Source organism: Poecilia latipinna, unplaced genomic scaffold, assembly GCF_001443285.1.
Source record: "Poecilia latipinna isolate Pla-1442-1.1 unplaced genomic scaffold, P_latipinna-1.0 Scaffold29, whole genome shotgun sequence".
Lineage (NCBI taxonomy): Eukaryota > Metazoa > Chordata > Actinopteri > Cyprinodontiformes > Poeciliidae > Poecilia > Poecilia latipinna.
The window spans coordinates 718,484-744,172 of NW_015112645.1; the positions used below are offsets into that span (position 1 = coordinate 718,484).

General features: G+C 41.0%; 1 protein-coding gene across 8 annotated transcripts in view; it reads right to left on the minus strand.

Moving 5' to 3' along the window:
* Positions 1-25,689, minus strand: part of sh3pxd2aa (SH3 and PX domains 2Aa) — a 104,004-nt gene that overhangs the window by 60,877 nt on the left and 17,438 nt on the right. For all 8 annotated transcript variants that reach the window (XM_015039764.1, XM_015039792.1, XM_015039773.1 and 5 more), the window contains 3 exons: positions 20,381-20,461; positions 4,505-4,580; positions 2,360-2,436 (listed from right to left, as the gene is read on the minus strand). In XM_015039764.1, the coding sequence (XP_014895250.1) occupies positions 2,360-2,436; positions 4,505-4,580; positions 20,381-20,461 (234 nt within the window). The remainder of the gene's footprint in view (positions 1-2,359; positions 2,437-4,504; positions 4,581-20,380; positions 20,462-25,689) is intronic.

Consider the following 25,689-nt stretch of genomic DNA (forward strand, 5'->3'; position numbering starts at 1 on the left):
CAAGCTCCCAAAGAATGCAGGAAAATATTTTTTTCCCCAAAAAAACAAAAAGTCATGCCATAGAGGGTTAAAAATAGAAGTGAAAAAATCTGCATCAGTTGATAATCCAAAAGGTGTAAAAATATTTGCATGAAGGATTTTTTTTCACACTTTAGACTGAAATTCCAGCAAGTAAAACGGGAAAACCAGCTGAAGAAGTAAACTCAGCTGCAAACCCCTGTAACGCAGAATTTATTTGACTGAACCTGCCGACTTTTGACCAGCATAGATTTGTGATATAGATCAGTGAACTGCTGCCTCAGAGTGTCTTCAAAGACAGAGCTCAACCCCAGTCAAAGAGGATCGTGTGTCTGTTATCCATCTATATTTAATCAGCCGACCGGCTGCAAGCAGAGCTGAAGCTCGGCTACGCAGCCGCCAAACGAGGAGCCAAACCGTGAAGATGAAACAGAACGGGCCTTTAATTTAAATAGCTGAAATTGTCATCTGAACTACCTTCATATTTCGTTCATCTCCTCTAATACTATAGAAGTGTTTTGGTGGTGATTGAAGAGGCTGCATCACGCTGAGCATCCACAGCTGCCTGGAACCCAGCATCCCGTATTCTCCAGAGCAAAAGCCTTTGAAAACACTGAGTAATTACTCTTCCTCTCTGTTGTTTGTGCCTCATGAACAGGACACAGGAAGTAAACAGTGTGGCACGCTTTGCAGCGCTGCATGAAAGGGAAAGCCTGCTGCAGGATAAATTACTCCGCTGCAGGTTATTTGGGTAAGAAAGAGTCCGTCTACGAGCGGATCTGCTTTTATTTCTTTGCTCCCAATTAATGAGCTGATACTCTGGCTAACCTTCGCTAATGCAGGCCAGCAATACAACCTCCTAATTGTGTGTGGAAACAAAGCCGCTGTACTGCAGCCATTTCCCCCTGATAGTGTGGAGTTGTGCCAAGAGGAAGGAAGGGAGGAGAGGAGGGTGCGAAGCAGGAAAAGATCGTAATCCTGCACACATGAAATAAAACGTATCTAATAAGAGTGTGAACAGGAAGTGACAATCAAGTCTGTCTTGAAGTGTGTAATTACAGACAGGTAGTTCTTTGAAGTTGTGTATTTTTATGGGAAGGAAGTCTTGAAGGGTCAGAACTTCCTCTGCAAACAGCTGGAGTTTGATAAACTGAAGGTTCGACTGGAGGAACGATCCGGTCAGTCCTGCTGCTTCAGAACCAACTGATCCAGGATCGGACTGGTCAGCACCCTGATGAAGTATTCATACTGGAGGTGCTCAGAGATAAATCCACTCTGATTTCCCTAATTTTGGGAGATCACGATCGACCAACATGTACATGCAAAAACCGATCTTGTCTGAAAATCAGTCACTGTCTGCTTTGCTCTGTTACGACAGAGAGCTGGACAACAAGCGTCACCTCACTGATACCAACTTAGAGACGTAAGCAACATTCACACATTGATACTCAATTCAGACTTTTTTTGCTAAAGTAAGATTTCTTCTTTTTTTTGCGTGGTCGTTCATACTAATTAAATGTGACCAGAATCAGATTTCCGTGTAAACAGTTTACGACCCCAAAGAGACGTAGAAGAAGAACATAGACGATACAGAGCAGCGCTCTATTAACAGATGTAATAATGGATGCCACCATCTATGGATCCATTTTAACGTTTTTCAGCAACAGAAACTGACAGTATCATCACAAGATCATAACAAGACGGAGGAAAAAAGATCAGAATTGGAGCATCCAGACTGACATGTAAAAGTCACTATATTTAGCAAACAAAAATGGCATCAGCCAAAATCTGAATTTTTAAAGTTTTGTGATGGGCCAGTTCACAAAACCCTAATTCATACCTTTCATAGTTTTTCACATTATAGCTGTAAATCTCAGTCTGTTTTATTGAGCCGTTATATGACAGATCACCACTGGAAGTTCATAACTGTGAAACTGATAAATGCTTTTCATGATTTGTTTCAACCAGCTGTAGATACTGACATTTTTTCCGATTGCTCTTTGCATAATCACTCAGGCTCAGTCAGATTAGAAGGAGAAATTTCAGTTCTTCCTACAGATTCTCCGTTGGCTCTGGGAGATGTTCAGAGCTTTGCACTTTCATTTAGGGGTTTCAGAATAAAGGGGACTAAATACAAGTTCATTGTGTATTTTTTAGATTGCTACTGGCAACAAATATTGGAAAACATGCATCACTGCTTCCACTGCTTTGTGTGAATAATGAGAACAAATTTAAGGAGTAGAAATACTTTTTCATGACATGTGAAGGAGTGTTTGGACTCCTCACAGGTCAGGAATGTTTCAGAACAGCAACAGGGAGGTTTACAGCCAGAACGCTTTACCCTGCAGTAGTCATCGATGAAACGCAGCCGCTTCATGGCCACGTCTCGCACATGACTCCTCCGGAACAGGATTTTGCCTGGAGAGGGGAAAGGAAAAGGGACAAAAACAAAGAATCAAAACACGAGGAAAAGTGAAGGATAAACGAGGAAAAGTGTGATGTTATTTAGGGAGAATCAGAGGAAAGAACAACAAGGAAACAGACAAGAGGAAAGAACTGGACTGTGTAAACAAAGAAGAAGAAATTTATGCTTGTTTTTCGGCGTAGGCAGTAAAAACTTGATGGTGTAGTTTTCAGATGAACCAGCAGATGTCAGTATTTTTCACATCAACAATTAAAAAAGTAAGTTTTTTTTAAACAAAACTTTGTATTTAATGTACGTGGATCTCTTCTAAGGAAGATTAGGACTAAAGTATCACTTTAATAAACCAATAACAACCCAAATAAAACCCAAAGGACTTCCTCTAAATCTGGCTCTGTAAAGCTGACAGGAAAACAGAGACCAAACAGGCCCAAATGATCCTGCAGCTTTGCACCCTGTACAAAGATCATGTCCAAACTGAATGTCCAAACTTTTACTAGGCCACTCGAAAACCCTTATGTGGGATATTCATAAGTTTACTAGAACTTAAGGTCACAAGCAGATGGATGCAGATTTGCAGTCAGTATTTTCTGCTAAGGAGGAAATTTGCTAGATGCTGCTGCCACTAGTCTGGAGGAGCACAAGCAACACTAAAGTTATGTTTTTGATGAGTGGATAATGTTGATTTTACATAACACCCCTCCTTTAAAATACAAAAGCTCCAGATTTTCTCCGTCTTTCTTCTGTTTTATTGGCCAGTGAACCAGTTACATCTGTAGAGATGCAGATTGAAAGAAGCTGGAAAGTTATGAACTAATCCTGTCCAAATTGAAAATTTTAATTTAATAACCATTTCAAACACATTTTGAAGACTGGTCACTATTTGTCACATTTCTATTCATGTTTTATCATTAAATTGAGACCAAGGAATCCCTGAATGCCAGCAGTGGCACTTCTGCGTCCTGGATTATTAGTCCAACAGAAAGGTTGTTAAAGTGAGACACTTCAGTGCCGTAACCTAATGGGCTCTTTCAATCCGTTCCCATTAGAAAGCCCATTTAGTGTCGCACAGTGAGCTTGACCCGAATTACATGTCCGGAGAGGACAGGCGTCGTTTGTATCCGAGAACGGTGATTTTACGGAGAAGATGGAGGTGGAAGTTCGATCATTGTTAGTGGGATAATGTGAGAGTGATGCTGCGAGGAGGACAGCTGGAGGGCAGGTGGGAGACAGGGAGTGATTCCTGCTGATGCTGAGTGTACGGGGGCAGCCACAGGGCTTAAACATTTAAGCATTTACTAAAATAATCTGCTGTAAATAGAAATAAGAACCCTATGCTGTAAATTCTTCAGCAGAATTTGCCATAAATCAGGGCTGATACTGCAGCGCTGGGGAGACACAGGCCTGAATGTCAGCTAGATAAACAGGTGTGTATGTAGAGACGAGGCTAAAATCAACACAAACATACATGTGATGAAAATTACAACGGCGTAGTAAAGCCATGGAAGACAGAAAAAAAGGAGTACATTTCCATCAAATAACTCAGAAATTTTCTAGAAAATTCCTGTGATCCAAAAGTTTTTAAAAAATTCTAGAAAAAACACATTTTTAGATTAATCTCAGAAATCTTCTGGAAAAACCTGGAAATTTCAACTTTAGGAGAAAAAATGTAGAAACTCAGAAAATTTCTAAATTTTGTCTTGGAAATTTCTGAGATTCATCTAAAATCCGAGTTAGTTCTCACAAATGTTTTGACTTTTCAAATATTGGAAATTGTTTTGTTTTTCTTAGAAAATTTCTGAGTAACATTTGTGTTTTGGAGCAAATTTACTATGTTTTACTTTCTAAATACAATGGCTCTACTACGCCGTCATCTGAAAATTCATTCACATCTGTAAAGACCGAACATGCTACAGACATGCACATGGCAGCTGGGAGGGACAGATTGTCTCCTCTGCAGCCCTCGCTGTGCCGGCATCAGTAACCAGCTCAGTGTGACGTCCCCTGAGTGCCAGTCATGCATTTTTAATATGGGAGCCGGTTCAGATAGGAGCAGGCTATTACCTGGGAGAAACGGGATGATCCTCTTCTTCGGATCTTTTTGCCCTCCCTCGATTGGGAACTTATCAAGTAGCTGCATCTGTTGGGAAACAGAGGAGAGGAAGCCGCTCAGTGTTAATGGCATTTAAAATTCAACATTTTAGGATTCCTTGGCTTCCTTTTTCTGAGTGAGAGACAACGGGATCGATTCCGTGATATTGACCGCAATCTCGTATATCATGTTGGAGCCAGGAGGCAATTAGCTTAGCACAAACACAGGGCATGGCTCCTTTCAAGCCCTGAAAATATGCCCAGCAGCACTTCCAAAGATCAATAGCTGATATCCTGCATCCTATTTGCTTTATTTGAGAATTAAAAAGAAACTAAAAGAGAACTTTTCCAGTTGTAGCTTGGAGCGATGACATCCTTGCCATTATCACCGAGGTGCAAATAAAATTTAGAAAAATACTTAAAACCACTTCTATTTTATGTTTTATCCTAAGAACACTCTGAAGGGACAGATATCATAAAAGAGACACTTCAGAGACGCATCTAAGCTAAAAACAATTCTTCTATTTCATTATTGTAGAACTGTGATGCTCATCAGAAACTTAGAGCTGCTTTTTACATTTTTATGGTCTTTTCTCAACTTTTGATAATTTTTGGTAGCTTTTCAGAATAATTATCCCCTCTGGTTTTAAATCTGTGTGGCTGAAATGATATTTGCGCAGCGTAACCATGGTAACAAGCCTTTTTTTTTCTTATAATGTATGCAGAACAGGTCCAAAATGCTGAGAGAAGGAGAAAGTTCAAATCATCTCTTCCATCGATCATAACGGGGAAGGATCACATCAACAACTCCAACATCTCTGCCCAACTTTCTAACCAGACAGAGATTTCTTCAGTCAGAGGCCTCTTCAGACTGACTGCTACTGGAGATCCTTCCTCTCCAGAGCATCAACATCCACAACGACTCTTTGAAGATCCTTGGATGATATGAGTTACAACAACATTTAATTTATCTTGGGGGGGAAATAAAGTAGTTTTGAATTTGAACTTTTGATTTTCATAGAAAGTACATCTAGATGATGTCTTCATTGTTCATGGAACTCCAATTTGGTGAAACTTGATCCAAACAAGAAAGCTTTACCGTTCATTTAGCCGATATCGTAACGGGGAAGGGATACAGGTGCCTGTTTCCTGGAAATGTCACAGTACATCACAAACATGCAGCTATACTACATATTTCCAATTAGAACAATGAGTAACTTTCTACATGTTAAAAAGCAAGTGAAAATCGCTATGGGCTCTTTGCACCTACGATGCTGACGTCACATCCGCATCAGCGAAATGCGGCCGTCTAGCTTCCGCTTTGAGTTACCAGGGGAAAAGACAAAGGAAAGACAAAGTCGTATTTCAGAAGCAAATAAAGCAATACTATGAACATTGTTGTCTTCCAAATATAATGGGCTTTTAAGTTTTCATGGATTTCCAAGCTATCCTGAATTAAGAAAACGGTGGCTTGTAAATGTTTGTCGCTACCAGTTAAAGCTAACACCGCACAGCAAAGTTTACAGCCTTCACTTCACTCCAGATCAGCTTCTTCAGCCTAAAACTACCAGGGGGAGACGGATGGTAAATAAAGGAGCCATCCATGTATTATTTCCAAAGAATCACTTCTGTATTCAGCCCGAAAGAACGAATATATGGGAACGAGTGAACATGTCAGAGCCAGAGACGAGCAACTGCCTGTACACACTGCTGTAAACACTATCCTATTTGAGCTCTTCACAAGAAGCATGCAAAAGTAATAAAACGAAACAACACGGAGACCTTAAATAACACGGCCATATTTTTCTAAAAGCAACAACTTTGAACCTGAACTGTCAGCTGAAGTCAAACTCTGACACCAGTGCTGCCCTACCTACTTACCATTTAAATAGCACATTTTTGCAAAAGAAATGTCCGAGAATATTGCCTGCTAGCATAAGCTAAAGTTAATGTTAGCCACAAAGTTTGAAAAAGTAAAACTCACCTTTGTATCTGTGAATGTATGACGAGTCGTATATCTTAAAACCTGTCTCCAGCTTACTTGTTGGAGCTTTGTATCGATGTATGATTAATTGTTACCTTGAGTAAGCCCTGCAAGCACCGAGTGTAAAATGTCATTTTCAATAGACCGGAAGTGACCAAGCCATTTTTCCCCAAACACGGGAGTTGACGTGCAAAGAGCTTATTAGACGTTCAAATTGCAAATCAAACATGCAAAGTCCAAGATTAATTTAGTTTCTGCTTTCTAAGACTTCAAATGATTCACAGACTTCAGCTTTTAGTAGCTAGTGGGAATAATTGGGTTGATCTAAATTTTTTAGGTCTGATTCAGTCATGTTGCTGAAGAGTTTTTAAACAGATATTAAAGGTTAAAACTATCAGATCAAGATCAAAACTCAGGACCACTGCACTAGCCCTGGAACTACCATGTTAGGACTGTAGTACAGCTTGGTAGACAGGAAGTTAAAAAGTTAGCATGTAGACTTGTGAGAGTATGCTTATGTGCTTAAGTGTTTGTTAGCTTGTATGCTACAAATTCTGCATATTTATGCTCCTTGACTAACTACAGTTAGTAGCTGCACAGTTTAAAAATGACTATGCTACATGTTAGCATGATGCTAGTGAATTATTTCACGAACCCAACAAACATCTGAAAACCAGTAGGACATATTACAATAGAACTGAAATTAGATTGTGCTTAAAGTTGTACTATTTTCATGGTAAACTATTTGGAATAGTTTGACCTCAAAATTTAAAACATCAAATAATTTTCTCAGAGTTGCAACACAAATGCATTAGAATGTGATATTCAGCAGCACATCTGAATTAAGGTAAGGTACAAAATAATCTGATGTGAGTTTCAGGGTTTGTATCATTTTTTGGAAATACCTGGTTCAGTTTGTTATTTAATAAGCAAAAATCTACAGACTAAATTTTGTTTGAGAGTGAAAAGGTTTGGGAAGGGAGAGAGGAAGGCACAGCAGACCTGCTGTAATAAAGCAGAGAGAGCAGAGGGGAAGGATTAAAACCGGAGTTCCTCCTGTGTGTGTGGGAGGCTGGAAGTCCTAAAGGAGAACATGACAATGTGTCTGAATCTGATGGCTGTGGGCTGTAAAATACTCCAGGGAGCTAACATGTGAGCAAACAGCCTGGAGGCGCTGAGATGCTTGGAAATATCTGGAAACAAAATCCATTCCCACTCGGATCCATCCTTCACAGAGCCGCGCTTTGTGACACAGTACGGGACACAAGGACGCCACTGGGGTCCCAATCTAGGTTAGTGGTCTGCAGCTGAAGGCTTCTGCTTCTTTACTGTAAGATGCTGTGTTTGCATCCCTGCTCTGCTGCTTCCTACACTCCCAACAGAAAGGAATGTCGATGCAAACGGAGAGCCAGCAGCTAAATCAGCATTTTCATTCATTTACTCCTGCAAGAACCAAAATCAGAGTCTGGTTGACTCTCCCCCTCTCACATGCCGGTTTCAGGAACCTTAAACGGCCCACTTGGATCAAGGTCGACTGATTGTTTAAAAAAGACTCTTTCCTGTTGGTGAAGACAGTTTCCTGGCAGGAGAAGCTGAGCGGCCTGGAATTGTTGGATCAGTGAGACAGAAAATGGTGAGAACAGGTGGGACAGTGTGGATCAGATGACAGCCTGGAACCGCTCGGCACACACGCTTACTACTTCCATTTGTTAACAACACAAACACAACTTTAAGTCCAGATGGTACTGCTGAGACGAAAAGAAAAGAAACAAAAATTAATAATAAAAACGACGTGTATGCCAAAGCATTGCTCTACTTCTCAGACTTTACTGTCTCCTTGGTAACCAGTGCAGGGAGAGCATGAAGAAGAGTTGTGAAGAGACGTGATTGGATGGAGCTTCGCAGCTCTGGACCAACAGTGGAAATGTTAGGAGTCAGGTAAAAAAAAAAAATTAATAAAAAAATAGGAGTGTTTTTCTTCTCTCTCCTGTCAGAGGACAGGTTAGGATGATGTAATGTTTACTTGGCTGTCCGCTTTACGATGGAGCTTCTCTGCAAAGCTGTGACACAATCAGGGAGTTCACATCGCAGGGAACCATTCCCTCTTCTAAACACGGCAGATCCATTCATGAGAGTCAATAATAAAAGTTTAAATATTTACCAGACCGAAGAAAAAGCACTTCAAAACATCAGCACAACAAATTATTATTACACATTGATTTCTTCCAAACAAACTTGCTCACAGCAAGACATTTATTGCATATTTTTCAGGATTTTAGACCAAAGACGCTGAGGAAATCTCATAATCTGCTCTCGACTCAGGAAAAGCTCTGCAACATCTCCTCTATGCAGACATCACCGTTAAATGGTGAATCGAAAACATGCACAGTTATGGCACAAGGGACTGGCAGTCAGTGCAATGCTTTACGTCGCTGATGCAACAGTTTCAGATAAACGCCGCTATCTGATTTCCTTCTGCAGAAAGTGCTTGAAACAGAGACGGAGATGATGAGACAGGAGCCAACAAACAGAAACAGCCTCCTTCCTTCCACTGTCTGAATATTTTACGACAGATTCATAGAACTGATTTTCTGTCTGCGCTGTAACGTCTAAACCCCACAGGAAACATCCGCACACGTTTAAATGGACAGAGCAGGCAGGGGAAGGCAGGTTTAACCAACACTGTTCACCAGCTGCATGGAAACGCAGAGAAGCTAACAGGAGCTAACAGGAGCTAACAGAAGCTAACAGGAGCTAACAGGAGCTAGCAGAAGCTAACAGGAGCTAACAGAAGCTAACAGAAGCTAACAGAAGCTAACATGAGCTAACAGAAGCTAACAGGAGCTAACAGGAGCTAGCAGAAGCTAACAGGAGCTAGCAGAAGCTAACAGGAGCTAACAGGAGCTAAGGAACACAGGCTTAAATCAATCAAATGCAAACATAAAAAAGTGGCAAAAATATTTTATAGAAACTTATAATTCACATTGATCTAACGGTGAAAACACAACATATAAAGCTACAGTTACAAAGTCAGAAACAAAAGGTCAGGTGATGCTCTTCCTCCATTAAACCTGCAGGTCAAAGGTCAAAATCGATTCTAATAACATTCAGCATTTTAACCAACCAATGTTAGCTAAATTGATGTAGGACAGGGGTGGCCAAGTCCAGTCCTCGAGAGCCACCATCCTGCAAGTTTTAGAAGTATCCTTACTCCAACAGACCGGGATCAGCTCTACAGAGGCCTGATAACGAGGCAGTCATTTGATTCAGGTGTGTTGAAGCAGGGATGCATCTGAAACTTGCAGGATGGTGGCTCTCGAGGACTGGACTTGGCCACCCCTGATGTAGGACATTACAGCTGAAAGACTGGAATAGCACAATTATCTGTAATGTTTTATGAAGAGGGGTGTGCTGAGTACTTGTGAGCCGTCAGTATGTTACCTTCATAAATGCTGAATATAATTTGAAATAGATTTTTTTAACCCTTCTAGGGAGACATTTTTCTCATGTTAACATTGAAAAAACTTGCCAAAAACTTGCAATATTTTGATTAATATTAAAGAATTATTGATTTTAAAACAAGCTCCTTTATCTCACTGAAAAGTTATTCTTAAGTTATTCTTTGGTCTCCTTGCATGTGTACTAAGTGTACTTGGTAAGACTTTGGCAGTCTGCTACTCTTACTGCAGTGTGATTTTTAGGCATTCTGCAGACTGGTCACCGCTGAGCGACGGTCCAGAGGTCAGCCTCCTGAACCATCTGATTTGTTTGGATTGGAGCAGCGATCTGTAACAGAGCCTGAAAGCACCCACAGAATCCAGATTTATCAGAGCTGACTTACAGAAACATCCCAGAAAACCAAAAACTTTTGGCTCTTCACTAAAAGTAAAGCTAAAGAACATTTTAAGTTAATATTTTCCTACCCAGAAGTAGAAAAAAGTACCTCTGCACAGTTTAACGACAGAAACGTGGAGTACGAACACTCAGAAGAACAAGTCGCTCTGCTAAGAATAGCACATCTATAAAAGGAGCTGTGAGAGTCGCTTGGCCTGAACTCGGGGAAGCCATGGCGGTCTGTTTATGAGGACCGATAAGTCACTTCCTGCTGTGGGTCATGTGACTGTAAAGGGTTTCTCCCGGGCCTTTGGTTGGAGATGAACACACATGCTGAAGTGTAGCTGTGGAGGAACTCATGACCGGCCTGACGAGGCGAGCATGTGATTTTCTCACCATCTCTGAGCTCAGAGTGGTGAGAAACAGACCCAACATGCTGCACACTGCGCGCTGCTTCTGGCGCTACTCGGGGCGTGAAATGATCAAATCTCTGCTCCTGCTGCGTCTTCCAGCAAACATCTAGCTGCTGGAGCAAATCTGGCTTCTATTCACGATGAAATCATCTTGTTTCCTTTCACTTTAAATCTTAGATCCTTCAGATTGTTTCCAGGAGAAAGAATAAAACAGAGCTCAGAGCTTTTCTTTTCCTAAATGGAGCATGTGAGTGAAGTCTGAGCATGCCTCAGCACCAGCAGGCTTCAGGCTCTGCTAAACAGATGTCTGAAGATAGCTTTTAGAGTTGTTCCATCCAGAGTCACCCACAGTTGATGGAGTGATGTACAGTGGCACCCTGGCACCAGATCTGCACAAGTCTGTGCGCAGGGATGGAACGTTATTTCAGGAAGGAACATGATCTCCTGATATCCTGCATTCTTTCCTGCAGCTGAAACACGAGTCAGGAGAATAAGAGTTCAGTTTCTGAATCTGTCAACGCTGCGGTGCTGCGCCCCAGATTGTGAGTCACGGCGCCCTCATTTTCAGAACGACAACAGGTGCAGGGGTTGGGTGACTTCTGGCTGTCTGCAGTTGCTCTTTTGTTGCTCTGCTGTGGGCTCAGAGCAAGACTCTGTATTTTTCTGAGAAATTGATGAGAATTTTTGTTTGTTTTTTAAAGGGGCAGTATCATGTGTTTTTCAGTCACATTGTGCGATTCTGCAGCACAATCAAGCAACTATGTTACCATCAGTAGTTACAGAAATGCTGCATATATCAAATATGACTTAAAAGAAATTTTACTTCATAATTTAACCTGTCATTCACGAGAGGACCCCGTGACAGGGGTGTCAAACTCCAGTCCTCAAGGGCCGCTGTCCTGCAACTTTTAGATGTGCCTCTGCTGCACCACACCTGAAAAGAATAATTAGGTCATTAGCAAGGCTCAGGAGAACCGATCTACACAGGGAGGAGGTAATTAAGCCATTTCATTCCACTGTTTTTTACCTGTGGCACATCTAAACACTGCAGGACAGCGGCCCTGGAGGACTGGAGTTTGACACCCCTGTCATTGTGAATGACAACCTGTGAATGACAGGTTAACTTCATTATGCCTCTTTAAAAACTCCCGCTCTTTCTGAAACTCTGCCTTCAGGTCATCCCAACATGACTTCTCCATCAACCCTTTAAAACGTTTTTTACCAGCGCTGCTCTGAGCAGTAGTTCTTAAAATGAGCTCAGCAGTTCCACCAAGTGTTTGCTAATTGCTGCTGGCTAGTCTGAAGGAGCTGAGTGGGGGAGTGATGGGGTCTCTGTGAGGCGGACGCTTGGAAACTGCAGCTCTGAGGAGGATCTGCATCTCAAAGGTGGAGATAGATCCACTCAGATATTGTGGACAGCTAAATGGTTGCCATGGAGATAAAAAGATTTCTTAAACATGAAAGAATCAAAGCCCAGCTGTGTTTATGAAGTAACATTATAACATGACGTAAAGCTCAAAAAAGTTGATTTTACACAATACTGCCCCTTTAAGAAGCAATGCAGGGTTGAACAATTTTCCTTTTTGTTCTCAGAAAAAACAAAAAACAGAAAAAAGGAAGAAATTGGGTGCTCAAAATGGAGCCCAAGGGCCATTTAAGATCCCTGGACTGATTTTGTGCGGCCCTCTCGTCCACAATTCAAGAATATATGAAATAAATTCAGACAAAACTACAACTTTTAAAGAAAAAAATCTATGAACAAACATGTTGATGCAACACAAAGTGATCATATTTTCCAAGCTTTCTGGTTTCCTTGGATTGCCATGGCAACTAGACCAATATACTCATTAACTTATAATCTAAGCTGCACCTTGGTGAACCCAAGTCTGCTTTTTATTGCTATATTATAACTTGTCTAAATACAGAAGTTACTGTGAAATGAAGACTCAGATTCAGGTTTTATTGCTAAGAATAAACAAAATGGCATTTTCAGTTTTCTTCAATTGAGCAAAAAATATTAAACACACTTGATGCCTTTAATTTAACTAGGAAAACATACAAAAACTGTTTGAGGTTTTGGATCTATGATCCTATTTCAAATAAATCTGTGTACGGGATAAAAATAGTTCTTGCTTAGTTTATTGTTGAGTAGGTAAAAAATAAAAAGAATCACAACATTTTGGTTAATTCAGTTCTTAAAAAATATATTTTATTGGGCTTGTGAACTTTTTGCCCACTTGAGAAAAAGTTTGGAAACCCCTGATCTAAAAGCGGCAGCATCATTACACAGCCTGCAGGGACTGCTTAACCTCATCCGTTCCTGCAGACTGTGGAGATTAAACCTCGATTGCGTCACATGGCCTGAGAGGACGCCAGCCTAGAAAAATGTTCCCGCCTTCAAAATCGATATTTTCATGTTCAAAAGTGAATGGGATGATGAAACAAGAAGACTACCTCCAAATTCCTCTGCTTCACCTCAAACTTACAGATAAAGTAAGTTTTTCTTTAAGTTTGCGACGGATTAAAGTGGATAAATCTTGGACAGAGTTTCCATCAGGACTTCAAATGTAGGAAACAAATGTAGGAAACAACCAGTTTAAAAGAACTGAACCAATTCTACCAAGAAGTGAGTTCAAATATCCAACCAGAAATAATAAAGAATAATATTGAAGACAGCAAAACTCCTCTAGTTGAGTTGTAACTTAAAGGGAACGAATTACATTTTCCTTTTAAGCAGGTTAGGATAGAAGTCATGTTTGTTACATTTTTTGCACAAAATCATTCTCAGATAATGAGATTTCACCTCTTCAGTTCTGCCTATTATTAACCTGAGATTTTAAAAACCAGAATATGAAGCGTCTGAAACAATCCTCTCTCTGCAGAGGTCATAGTTAGTCAACACTTCAACACAAACACATCGGAGCAAAACTGAAGCATTCGCTTTGGGAGAGCCTCCAACCGGACCAATGCTTCTGCCATTTCTTGTCTTTTGTGCAGAAATTGCATTTCATTCTATTAGATGATGCAATGAGATACCATGGTTGCCCAGTCATTTCATCACTTATCAAGCTTTGATTCAAGTCCAGCATTTATTCTGTTTCCAGAGAGAGACGATAAATGTTCCTCTGACATTTTCAGGCACTTTTCCACTCTAGCAGCTTGGCAGAAATCTGACAGAGCGAACCGGCAACGCTTTCGGCTTCCAGAGCGGGAAACCAAAAACGAACATTGCTGGCTTACCCTCACACTGCTTTCATTTAGTTACCAAAGTAGGCCAGCCAACAAGCAGTTAGAGTGCAATTAGAGGCAGAGCGAACAGGCGCTCACCTGTGCCAAGGCCCGGCAGAAACGGCAGAGCAGAAACCGCTTGGAGGCCAGTTACACTTCATTCTTCACGTCTATTTCACTGTAAAATCTGAACGTTATTTCCAACCCAGGTGGAAGAATGATGGAGGAAAGCAGAGAGAGAATGAAACGGGAACTAAAATTAGCCTTTCTGGTGATGGTGCGTTGTGCAGCAGCGAGGGAACCGGGGCGAGGCTGTTTTTACCGACTCAAACCTCTGCTGTTTGCGGTGTTGTCAGCTAACAGCTTCCTGTCACAGTCTGGGAGACCTCAGACGTGTGACGGCTGTCAGGGCATCGAGAGCATCGCTCAACATCTGTCACCGCTGTCTGTGTGTCCTGCCTGGGCGACACTGTCAGGACCGGTCAACACCCGATGGTGCGCTAACGAACCCTTTAGCACATGTTAGAGTTTTTTATGCAGTGGTCAAAGCATAAATAAACAACATTACAGCCAGGATGCTCATCATCAGATGTTCAAATAGGAAGTCCTCATCATTAAATAATTAATGAAGGTCCAACAGCATGTAGAAAACAGCAACATAATGCTTCACTCTGCCTGTTTATTACATCCATGTGTAACATCCACATCAGACAAAATTATGCTTTGGCAGCCTGGTTGATTCGCTCCAAACCAGGAGATGGAAAAACACCTAATTCATATTTTCTGTTTTTCTGTTGTGGATTTAATGAACTCAGTCACTCAAATTCAGGCGATGATGCCTGAAGATGATTGTCTTTAGCATCTGCTACTTTTCCCTCTAATTCCTATGAAAGCAGAAGGAATGGACTCTGTTTGGAAATGTCAAATTTTCATTAAATTATAACCATTTCTGCACTTCAACAGTTTACAGTCCCCAAAGTTCCCCCTGCATCTGTAGAGCAAAGCTCCAACTGTGATGAAGAGGACCCAGGGGGTTAGATTGCAGCATAGTGTAATGAAAAGACAGACTGGATAAACAACAGAAATGCAACTCTCCAATCAGATTAGCAAACTAAGAAAAGGAAAGCATGCAAAGCAGCGTGAGAGAAACCTGGAAGGGAACATCAGTGAATCCTTGAATGAGCAGGTCGGTTTGGATTAGCAGGGAAAACACCCCGGGTGGGGGTGGACGGCTGGACGGGTGGGGGGTTTGGTGTTAAAGGTGGAGGGTTTCTGAAGCGAAACGGAGACAGATGGAGGTGAGAGGATGCGAGCCGAGGGAGGAGGAAACGAAGTGAGAAACTGAGACATTGATGCGAACGAGTGCGCAGGAGAGGACAGGAAGACAAAGAGAAGACGGATGGAGACAGGAGGACAGGAGGAGACGTCCACCGCAGCTTCATCCATCTGTTATCTGTGAACGGCACTATCTCAGTCTCTAACCAGCCGGGTGGCATTTAGAGCCTGGACGTGTTCTGTCCAGTCTGATGTTTACTCAATCATTGTTTATTAACCTGCAGAGCGAGAGGCGAGGCGCTGGGACGCCGGCTGCACTCAAACTGCCCCCGTCACCAATACTGCAGATAAGCAGAGGCTGAGTACGAGTTTCAGGTCTGAATTCTGCTTTATCAGCAGCAAAACAGGGAAAGAGAGAAGTTTGCTTTTCCATTGCCTGATGGTTTAAATCTCTGAGAATACACAGATTTTATCAAGCAGACATTAATAAGCACAAGCATTTATTCCAGATTAAGATTTTTGAGCTTTGCATGAAATTGTTCTTGGTTCTGTATATTTAAAAAGCAGAAACAGGCTTAGTGCTGCTTAAGCAGAGCTATAAATGTGGGAGAGAGTCTTTAGCTGAACTCAGCATGTTCATCCTCTGAACTTTATATGCAGTTAACGTCTCCGCCTACAGAAACTTTCAGTATTTTTGTTGGAGATTCTGCTGGGAAACCAAAGTTGTTAGATAATAAACCATTCAGTGATTTATAAACTAAAAGGTAAATCATTATCAGACAGCTGCAGATGATCCTGAAGGAAAGCATTGACTGCAGCTTCTGTATAGAAGTCTGTTGGGATGTGGAGTCAGAACCAGGAGTGATGGTGTTGGGATATGATGGACTTCACTGACACAAACTTCTTTCAGAATTTAATAATTGTCATTTTCAGCCATTGTTTACGTCCAGATTTGCCATGACTGACTTTTTCTGGCCCACAATTGTGACACATGTCTCAGATCAATGACGAAAAATTCCAATAAAATCATTCAGACAATCGAATACGTATCCGATTTAGTAAAACAAATAGAAGTAGCAGTCATCGGATCTTTTGGGGGGTAAAAAGATCTGAATTGGGCCGTTCAGTCTGCGGTGAAAGAATCGGATTTGGGCCGCCTCTGTTGTGTGAGCGCAGGTTTAGATCCCGCTTACAACGGCAGGACAATACAACGCAAATGTTTTGTTACGTTTTGGCACCTTGTTTCTATGGCAACATTGTTTTGGCCTCACATTTCCACAGTAAGAATGCTTTGGCCTCTTGTATCCATGGTAACAACCTTTTGACCAGACAAAGTTGCGACAGGCTCTAGAGGGAAATGTTTTACAAACTGTAAACTAATCATAACCATCCGAACCAGAAACATTTAGAGACGTGTGGCGGGCCTCTGCCTTCAGGTTTCTTCTTCAGGTTTTTTGGTCGTGCTAAAGCTAAATCCGTTTGTTTGGAACATTTATCATGTCAGTGAAAACACATTACCTGCACCGGAAGCAAAGCGTTGTGAAAACACGCCTCACACTGTTCTACCGCCTCCTACAGGCCTGGCATGCACAAAACACAGTTTGTTTTCATTCCGTGGTTGTTATAAATGTTGTAAGTGTGATGTTTTTAAAAAGATTTTTGAAAACATTGTGTTTAAAGGACAACACTTTTGTGGACATCCTGGTTGTAAGCAGACAGGTTCAAACTAAACATTCCTTTATATTACAAATATATTCAATATTTTAACTGCATCTATTTATCTTTATAACTGTAATTATAACGCAGTTATAATGCGTTTACTAATGATTACTAAAAGGCTGGAACCTTTAACACCTGGTGTCTAAATCCAGTCAGTTAAAAATGGTCTAATTCTAGCTTCCGGTAACTCAGTCAGTTCAAATAAACATCTGGTGAAAACTGCTACGAAAACGTTCAGCATCAATGGAGTTGGGATCATTTTAGGGTTTCAGTTGTTAGCAACATAACTGCTACAAGTAACTGCATGTACTGCTTCTCATGCTTTCATATTTCTCTTCATCACAGGCTGTTGATAGTATCTGTCCTTCAATCATTCAACAGAGCAAAGAGAAAACAGAACCTCTGCACACGCAAGAGGAGGAGAGCGGATAAAATGGAAAAACACCATGAATAAGAAAGAAAAGCCTTGAGAAGCTTCTCCCTGCAGGCTTCAGAGCGAGCTGGAGGACTTCTGAGCTTTTCACCAACGCGCCTCTCTGTCGGATTCAGGCAGAGAAGATCTTGAACTGGACAGAAACATCTGTCAGCTGCAGAAACCGGGTCGCAGAGCAAACTGACTATGGACAGGCTTCAGCATCTGTTCAGTAGATTCAATAATCAGCAGCAGCTCTTCTGCTGTCTCTTTTTCAGTCGCATGTAAAACATGAAAGGGTCCAACTACGATTTCTAACTCCTCCTAACTGTCCTGGAAACTGGAACAGAGGCAGAGTTTGGCCTGTAGGTGTTTTATTGTCTGAGAAAAGAATAAACTTCTTCCTTCACTAACACACATAAATGAACTGAAAAAAAATTATTCTCCACCTTAAACAACAGGTATTTTCTTTCACTCCAGGACGAAGAGATGGGATATTTAAAGTCAGACATCACTTGCGGTTCAGACATACATTTGTCTGAAACAGTTCATTCGTGACTCAGTGACCTTTCTGTAAAGTGATTTGATCACAGCGTCGGTGTAAACAGGCCGCCTGCGACCTTTAAGTTCATTTCAAAAGGCTGGGAGAACAACTGCTGATCTGAACTGAAATAATTACACAGCTTCTGGAGAAACGCGTGTTAGGAGCTCCAGCAAGTTCATAAAAGTTCATACAGAGGAGATAAATGGGACTGGTCAAACTGGGAATCCAGGACTGGGAGTGACTCAGGTCAGATGGAGGAGGATGGAGGAGTTAGATGATGATGATGATGATGATGATGATGATGATGATGATGATGATGATGATGGGCTGGCTCACTGGTTGCATCCACAGTCATGTTCCAGTAAACTTGGAGCAGTGGGTTTATTGGGTCCAGCTCAGGCTTTTTATGAGAACCTTTGATTCTCATTTCCTGTAGACGATGAAGCTCTGAGTGGGAAAAATGGAAAGAGAGCCAGAACCAGAGACCAGTCTCTACATTATCATTTGAACATTCAGGCTAACTGAATGTAACAATTCTTAGTTTTTTAAAAGTAGAATAAAGATTTCATAAGCTTCAGACTTCAATGTAGAATAATTCAGTGTCTTAGATTTCAATGCAGGTTCAATCAAAAATATGAAAAAGATCTGTAGCAAACCTGAAAACAGAATTTATGCTCTCTGGTTTTCCCCATCTTTAAACAAGGCCTTTCTTTAATACATTATTTATTCTAAGGTGAAATTAAACATTGTGACTAATATCCAGTTTTTTCATAGAGTTATTGTGGATTGTGATGCTGCAGGATATTCAGTAGCAGTCAATCTTGCTGCAGATCTACAGAGGCCTCTGACCGAAGACTGTTGTTATACGACGTCTCATGAGTGTCATGACCTGCTAACAGCTCCATATCTGGGCAGCAGAGATGATATTCCACAGTAACATTTCCTGGATGACCATCAGTTGCTGTCAAGCTCTGCTAATCCAGCTCATCTGCTTTTGCTGCTCCTCTTTAAATCTGTCTGGCTGTAAGATTAGAACGCTGAGCAGAGAGATGTTGGAGTTCGGGATGTGACTCCTGTCCGTCGTGATGGAAGAGATGGTTTCAACTTCCTGCTTCTCCCTCTGCTCCTTTAAACTCCCCTGGGGTTTGGGGTCAGAGTTCAGGTTTCATTTGAACTCTGATGCATTTACTTTATTGAGGTTCCAACAAAGTGTGATGGTTTTGTGCAAAACATTTATTTCCTAATGTTGGATTTCATCCCCAGTGAAAACATGTTCTCCAATCAAATGAGTTAAACTTAAGAGTTTAAGTGGAAAATTATTGGTGCTTCAATCAAGTCGAATTTATTTTAAGGAATTTGCCACATTCTCATTAAGGAAGTAAATATTAACGCTGCTGTTCTCAGAACAATTCTCCCACTTTTGTGCTTGAATTCAGTCATTTGGAACAAAATTTGCTCAACAAGTCAAAAGCTGCTGTTTAAAAAAAAAAAGTTTTTTATCTCATATTGACATAAATCAAAAAGTCAATAAAAAGCCAACATGAAGTCCGGAGTCCGTCTGTGTTTGGCGACTCAGATAATCCAAACCGAGCTGGGTGACCTTTGCCCCGCTCCGTCCTGAGAAGCTAAATGAGTGAGAGGCCGATCTTCTCTGCGCTCGTCCGTGAAGCATTAGGGTTCATTAGGCACCTCTCAGCAGCCTGAGCGCCGGAGGAAGACACACATCCAGTCAATCTAATGGCTTCTCCTTGTTTGCTATTCCTCCTCCGTCTTTGACTCCACACTGGGAGTAATCAGCTGCAGCGGGCGGGGCGGGGAGGGCCGGGGCGCAGGGGGCTCCGGTTTGTCAAAGAGACCTTTCCGAGAGGACTTTCCCTCTCACTGACTGAAACATCATTTCCTGCAGAAGCAGCACACTGCTGCTATTGAGACGTTCCCCCCTGCAACGTTTTCACTACAACCTTTTTATATTTACTCCTGACCCGCGGACCTCAGGAGGAGCACGCATACCGTATCGGCTTGCAGCGAGTCAGAGACACAGCGGAGGCTTTCAGCACTTCATTCCAACACAAACAGTCCCGGCGCTTTTAAACCAGTTACACAAGCCCAGATTCTAAATAAAGACCCCACCGATCAGCAGCCTGCGCGACAGGATTTAACAGCAGCCCGGCCGTAAAGCACGCTACATTAAACCCACTTTTTCCTTTGCTTGTGCTGTAAGAAAAAAGGCCTGACAGTTCGCTGACATTTTGAGGCCAAGCCAGGGATGAGATGGGAAGGGTAGAGGAGTCTGCTGAGGAAATAAAATATACAACATCCTGCCTGCCCTGACCAGATGCTAACTCTGATTCATCGAGGCGACGAGGAATCCAAACAACCCGATGAGAAGCAAAGAAATCCGAGGTCACGACCTCCATGGAACAGCAAACATTGGGTTTACCTGCAGGTCGAAGAATTTGCTGTATCTCCGGTAGATGATGTGAGACGTGTTGTCAGAGTAGGTGACATTGATGACATACACCTGCCGAGAGAAGAGAGCAACAGCAGGAAGTTAGCGATTCACAGATTTATAACAGGCACAACATTTGTTTGTGTTTATTTCTACTGGCATTAACAAGATAAAACATGGCCCTCCAAACTTAGCATCACATCTGGAAACGGGTCAATAAATTAGTTTTATTTCTCATGTTTTAGATACATAAACTCCTTTTCTTTGTTCATGAGATAAACTGATTTTTCTGAATCGCAGGTCTCTACAAAACCGTTTAATATGGAGCTCTCCAGGGAACATGGGGAAATGTTTTTCTTTCCCTCGCAAAAATGTGCTAATCAACTGACGTGGCATAATTGAATACTGTAAGCCTTTCGTACGGTAGCCATTGTACTTTCTGCCACTATGTAAGAATTTCATGAGGTTTTTACATGTATCTTAATATCTCATTGTGAAATACCTGAAGTTTTATATCTTTTTCTTTGGATAGAAATGAACCACAAATCTGTGATATGAACAGAAACTTTCCGTAAGTAGGAAAGAAAGAAAAAAATATATCTAAACTATTTGGACTTTTTGGAGTTATTATCACAGGGTAATAGGTCATCTGACAGTTTTAATTGATTGTATTGGTCTGAATGGTTTAAAGGGATGTTTTCATGTGTTGTTCCATCTCAACTTTACACCAACAGACAGTGAATAAATCGAGTTTCAATCAACTTTTTGCACCACAGAATTAATAATAAACACATTTTCACTGAGGCTCTTTATATGCGTATATGTTTGAAATTTTAATTTGTGACTGTATACAAAATAGACCAGTAAATATTGCAGTAAGCATACTGCAAGGTAACGCAAAAGAACGTTTTTTTCCCCCATCCCCCATAGAGGGCTCCGTAGTTTCGCTAATCGTTGCGTTTGTGACAAAAACAGCAGCATGAATGCAGTTAAAGCAACAAACTCCAGGTTCCAACCAAACAGACATTTTCTGAGTGAAAAGATTTTAGAAATGTCCCTGAATCTATCAAAATATGACAGATTCCAAACTGAATTTGGGATTAGTAAATGAACAATAAACTACGGTTAACGTGTTGCAGAGTCAGAAAACTCTAATCTCAACATAAATATTATGAATGGGATTTGTTTCCTCTTGGTTTGTAGACTGATTTCTATGACGATACGTCCTGCATTTCACAAGTCACTAAATATCAGTTAAATACTAAAGTGTTGCAGTATTGATTCCATAATCAGTCCCTGAAGTTCTTTGTGATTCCATGATCCCGGAAATGCAGCCAGATTCAGCAGATCTCTGTGTTTTTTCACTGGATGGCTGAAACTTGGACATGGTTCCTCTGAGCTCAAACTCATGGAAAGAATAAAAGAGAAAAACAAAGAGTTTGTAACTACTAACCCCAACTCCACTGACAATTTAAAAACTACTGCTAGCAACCAAGTCAACGACTGGAAATCAACAAATTTAACTAAACTCTCCCCATTCTACCAAGAAAAGTGGTCAAAGAATTGCCCGGAAAATGCCAGAGGACTTCCAACAGAAAGTGGTCGACTTGACTAAACACACAATTTTTATGTATAGATTTGAGTCTGTATGTAGGATTTTGATCCTGTAAGTCTTTCCTACATGTCCTAACATGGTACATGTTTATTTACATCACAACCTTGTAAATTCATAGCTCCATATTGTTGAACTGCCTCCACGGTGAAACACCACACTGACCTGCCGTCCCCGCTCAGCCTCGGCTGAAAAACTGCAGCAGCCCCGAGAGGCCTGATAAGATGAGATACAGTCCATTTATCCGTCAAGAGGAGGTAAGTGATGCCACCATCATCTCTAATCTAATAAAACATAGATAACTAAGGTAGCAGAGCCCAGGGCCAGGACACCTTCAGCAGAGGCATTAAGAGCAGGTGGGAGCTCATGCTCCCACACTGGGATGTACAAAAACACTCAAGTGGACAAGCTTTTACAGAACATTAAGCTGCAACTTTCTGCTGGCAAATTATTGGAATAAAAGGAAATCTGGTAACATAGTAACTGATATCTGCAAATGTTGAAATATGTCAGAGATCTAAATGGTTTTAGCTCTAATAATAGCTGTAGCTGCAGTGGGAACATTTGAAAAAGGTCTTTAACTTCATCTGCTCATCAAATAAAAGCCAAGAAATAATGAGTCTAACTTGTCAAAAAAAAGTGCAACAGCATAGCTCTAGTTTTAAGAAAGAGCATCTGAAATGTGTCTGACTCTGACAGAAAAATGGCTCATATGAGTAGATAATGATCTGCATGTAGCGGCACAGTCATTTACAGAAGAAATAACCGAGGAAGGAAGCGGTGACTTCTATAAATTAAAATCTGGAGTTCTGCACAGCCGCTTTGATGCCGACGGGGATCCTGAGAGCGATTCCAGCACCGCTTATTAAACTGATGTTTAATTTAAAACTGCTGCTATTTGATTACTGGATAGAAAAACCCACAGCCAAACTGAAATACTGAAAATTCTTAGTGGTTTGGTGAGAATTCAGTAGTTAGATCTGTAAAAAACATCTACCTTTCACAAATAATGTGCTATGTGTTTTGTTAACAGTTAAAAATGTTCAATAAAGTGTAAATATTTCCCTTAGATTAGTAAAGCAGGATTTTGTTAAAATAAACCTAGTTATTTTATGAAAGTTAAGCTATTTGTTTTTTATTAGAAATATAATTTAAAGCCAAATGGGTCACTTTGGTGTTTATTTGACTGAATTTGCATTTTGATACTTTCCATGTTTACTGAAATTCAGTTTTTCTGCCACATCAGGGATACTTCTTCCTAAAAAACTTCACTTCAGAGCTGGGTCCCCACGGTCGACTCTTTGTCTGGTCCTTTTCTTAATCTTTGGGCTCCATCTTTAAAAAACCTGGCATCTCATTTCATTCTTATGCAGATGACTCACAGATTTATGTGCCATTTAAACATAAACCCCTGACTCCTGCAAGGGTTTAATCGAATGTTTGGAGGATGGTAATAGAACAGAAAACAGAAGTCATTGTGTTTGGTCCCTGTGAACGCTGTGCTTCTGGCTCTTTAGACATTTACAAAACGATAACATTTACAAAAAACTGGAGAGTTTTGACACTTTGTCACATGCAAGTGAAATCAAATTTCACCCAGACTAGCATCCTCACACCAGCTGGCAGGGAGTTTTATTTATTTTGCAAATAAAACAAATAAAAGGGTTTGTATCTTCTTAAGTGGCACATTTCCTATGGAGGTCTGCAGACCCTACATTCGGACATCCCGCTTATCTGTGATGCCCAACAGCTACCCAGTAAATATAGGAATCACCATAACAACCAGTAAGCCAACGGGTTTTTTTTACATTACTTATCAGGTTCTGCTTTTATTTTATTAATCATGAAGGGAGCAACTGGGCTAACAGCTGGTTAAACCATATGGCAGCCAAGATTTTCTCTGGAAGTTTTTAGATCAATATATATATAAAATACAGCTAAAGCATCAAGAATGAGCAAGATGATAATATTATTTTATTTAGTTTTCATAATAAAAGCATCAGTCTGAGCAGGTAACCTTCTCTGAAATAACATCCTCCCATCAGCCAGTGTGTTTCCCCGTCAGGACTCCTGCTTCCTTTTCCAGCCGGCCGCCTCCGTCTGACTGATGGCGCTCCATCACTTCAACCCTCTGTACCTGCCAACAGCCTCCTAAGCAGAGCGAGACGAATGAGATCGGGTGGAAGACCCTGACGTTGACGCAAGAAGGGCAACAGCCAGAAACAAAAGCGCTGCAGGTTAAAAAAAGGCCTGGTTGCTGTTGGATGGGGGTTTGAGCTGCTGCTGGCAACGAGCCACCGCAGCATGTTTCCCTGCAAGAACAACTTCTGGCATCCAGGAAGCTGCGATAGTCACATTCCTCTGTCAGGCTGGTTCTCAGCGCGGCGGGGTGTCACCACAGTGATTACTGCCGCCGTTTATTACTGTGGAAGTGTGCTACTGGGGAACTGCCGGGTAATAATCTCATGAACAGCCTCAGTAAGCAAAGACAATACATTTCTTTGTGGCGTCTGTATATTAACAAGGTGTGACTCTTTTCACAGACATAATAACAAAACCACTTATGAGGAGACGTCTGCAGACTCGGAGCTGTCAGATTCCTCAGAGAGGAAGTTTGTGAAGGAAGGTTAGTTTATTTGGCATCCTGCTGACAACCAGGGAAGGCAGTCAGTTTTATCATTAAAATACAAACTCTCTGTACCACCAGCCCCTCTGGCAGGCAAATATACACACAGGTTGATGCTGCCACCACCGTGCTACATACAGCAGTCAGTACACAGTGCAGAGTTCAATTTTTGTGATGATTTAATTGTTTTTTTTTTTTAGCAGAACTGGTAGAGTTCATTTAAATTGATGGGTTTCCTGCAGACCTTTTATTTTCTTTTACTGAAAGACAATGTTCAACCTGTTATTAACTGTCTGAAAGGAGGGAGGCATGGTGCCAGGTTGCAGTGGTGTAGAAAGTACTCAAGAAATGTACTTAAGTAAAAGTACAAATACACTAAAAAAGTACTGGCTTTTAAAAATACTTAAGTATTAAAAGTAAAAGTACTTGCTGAATAATACCTAATCGCTAATATCATTAAGTGAACTGATCGTATTTAATTTTAATACATTAGAAATGTGTCATTTTAATGAACAATGCCACAGATAAAGCATGTTTTTATTACATTTACTCTGTAACATAGTTTAAACTTAGATATTTGATTCTATGCATCATAATTTCAGGGATGGAGACATCTTGTCTCCTGTCCTAACATAGCATGAACTTCACTTTTTTTGCCAATAGTGGCATTTATTTTTAAAGAAATCCAACAGAAAGGGGATGGAAAGAAGGTGGGTGCAGGAGGACATGGAACCAAGGAGCCAGTAGCAGAGTTGTTGTTAAGACCACCGAACCTGAGACCAAGTCAAGACCAGCACCCCGCGCTACGTGACTTAAAAAAAAGTTTTACTTTCAAAATTGCTTCTCAAATTGATCTGAACACCTACATATTAAATACTTCGAGCTGAAATAAATTTAATCAGTAAAGATCCGTCCAGAAGAATCGGATCGTTCCTGAATGTCATATCAATGCAGACTTTAGTCACACCGTTGTACCATAAGCGACACCTCAGTCAACACCTCCACACAACAATTCAGCGCATGAGTGACAACTTTTTTTCATCGCAGAAGCAACATGTGTCT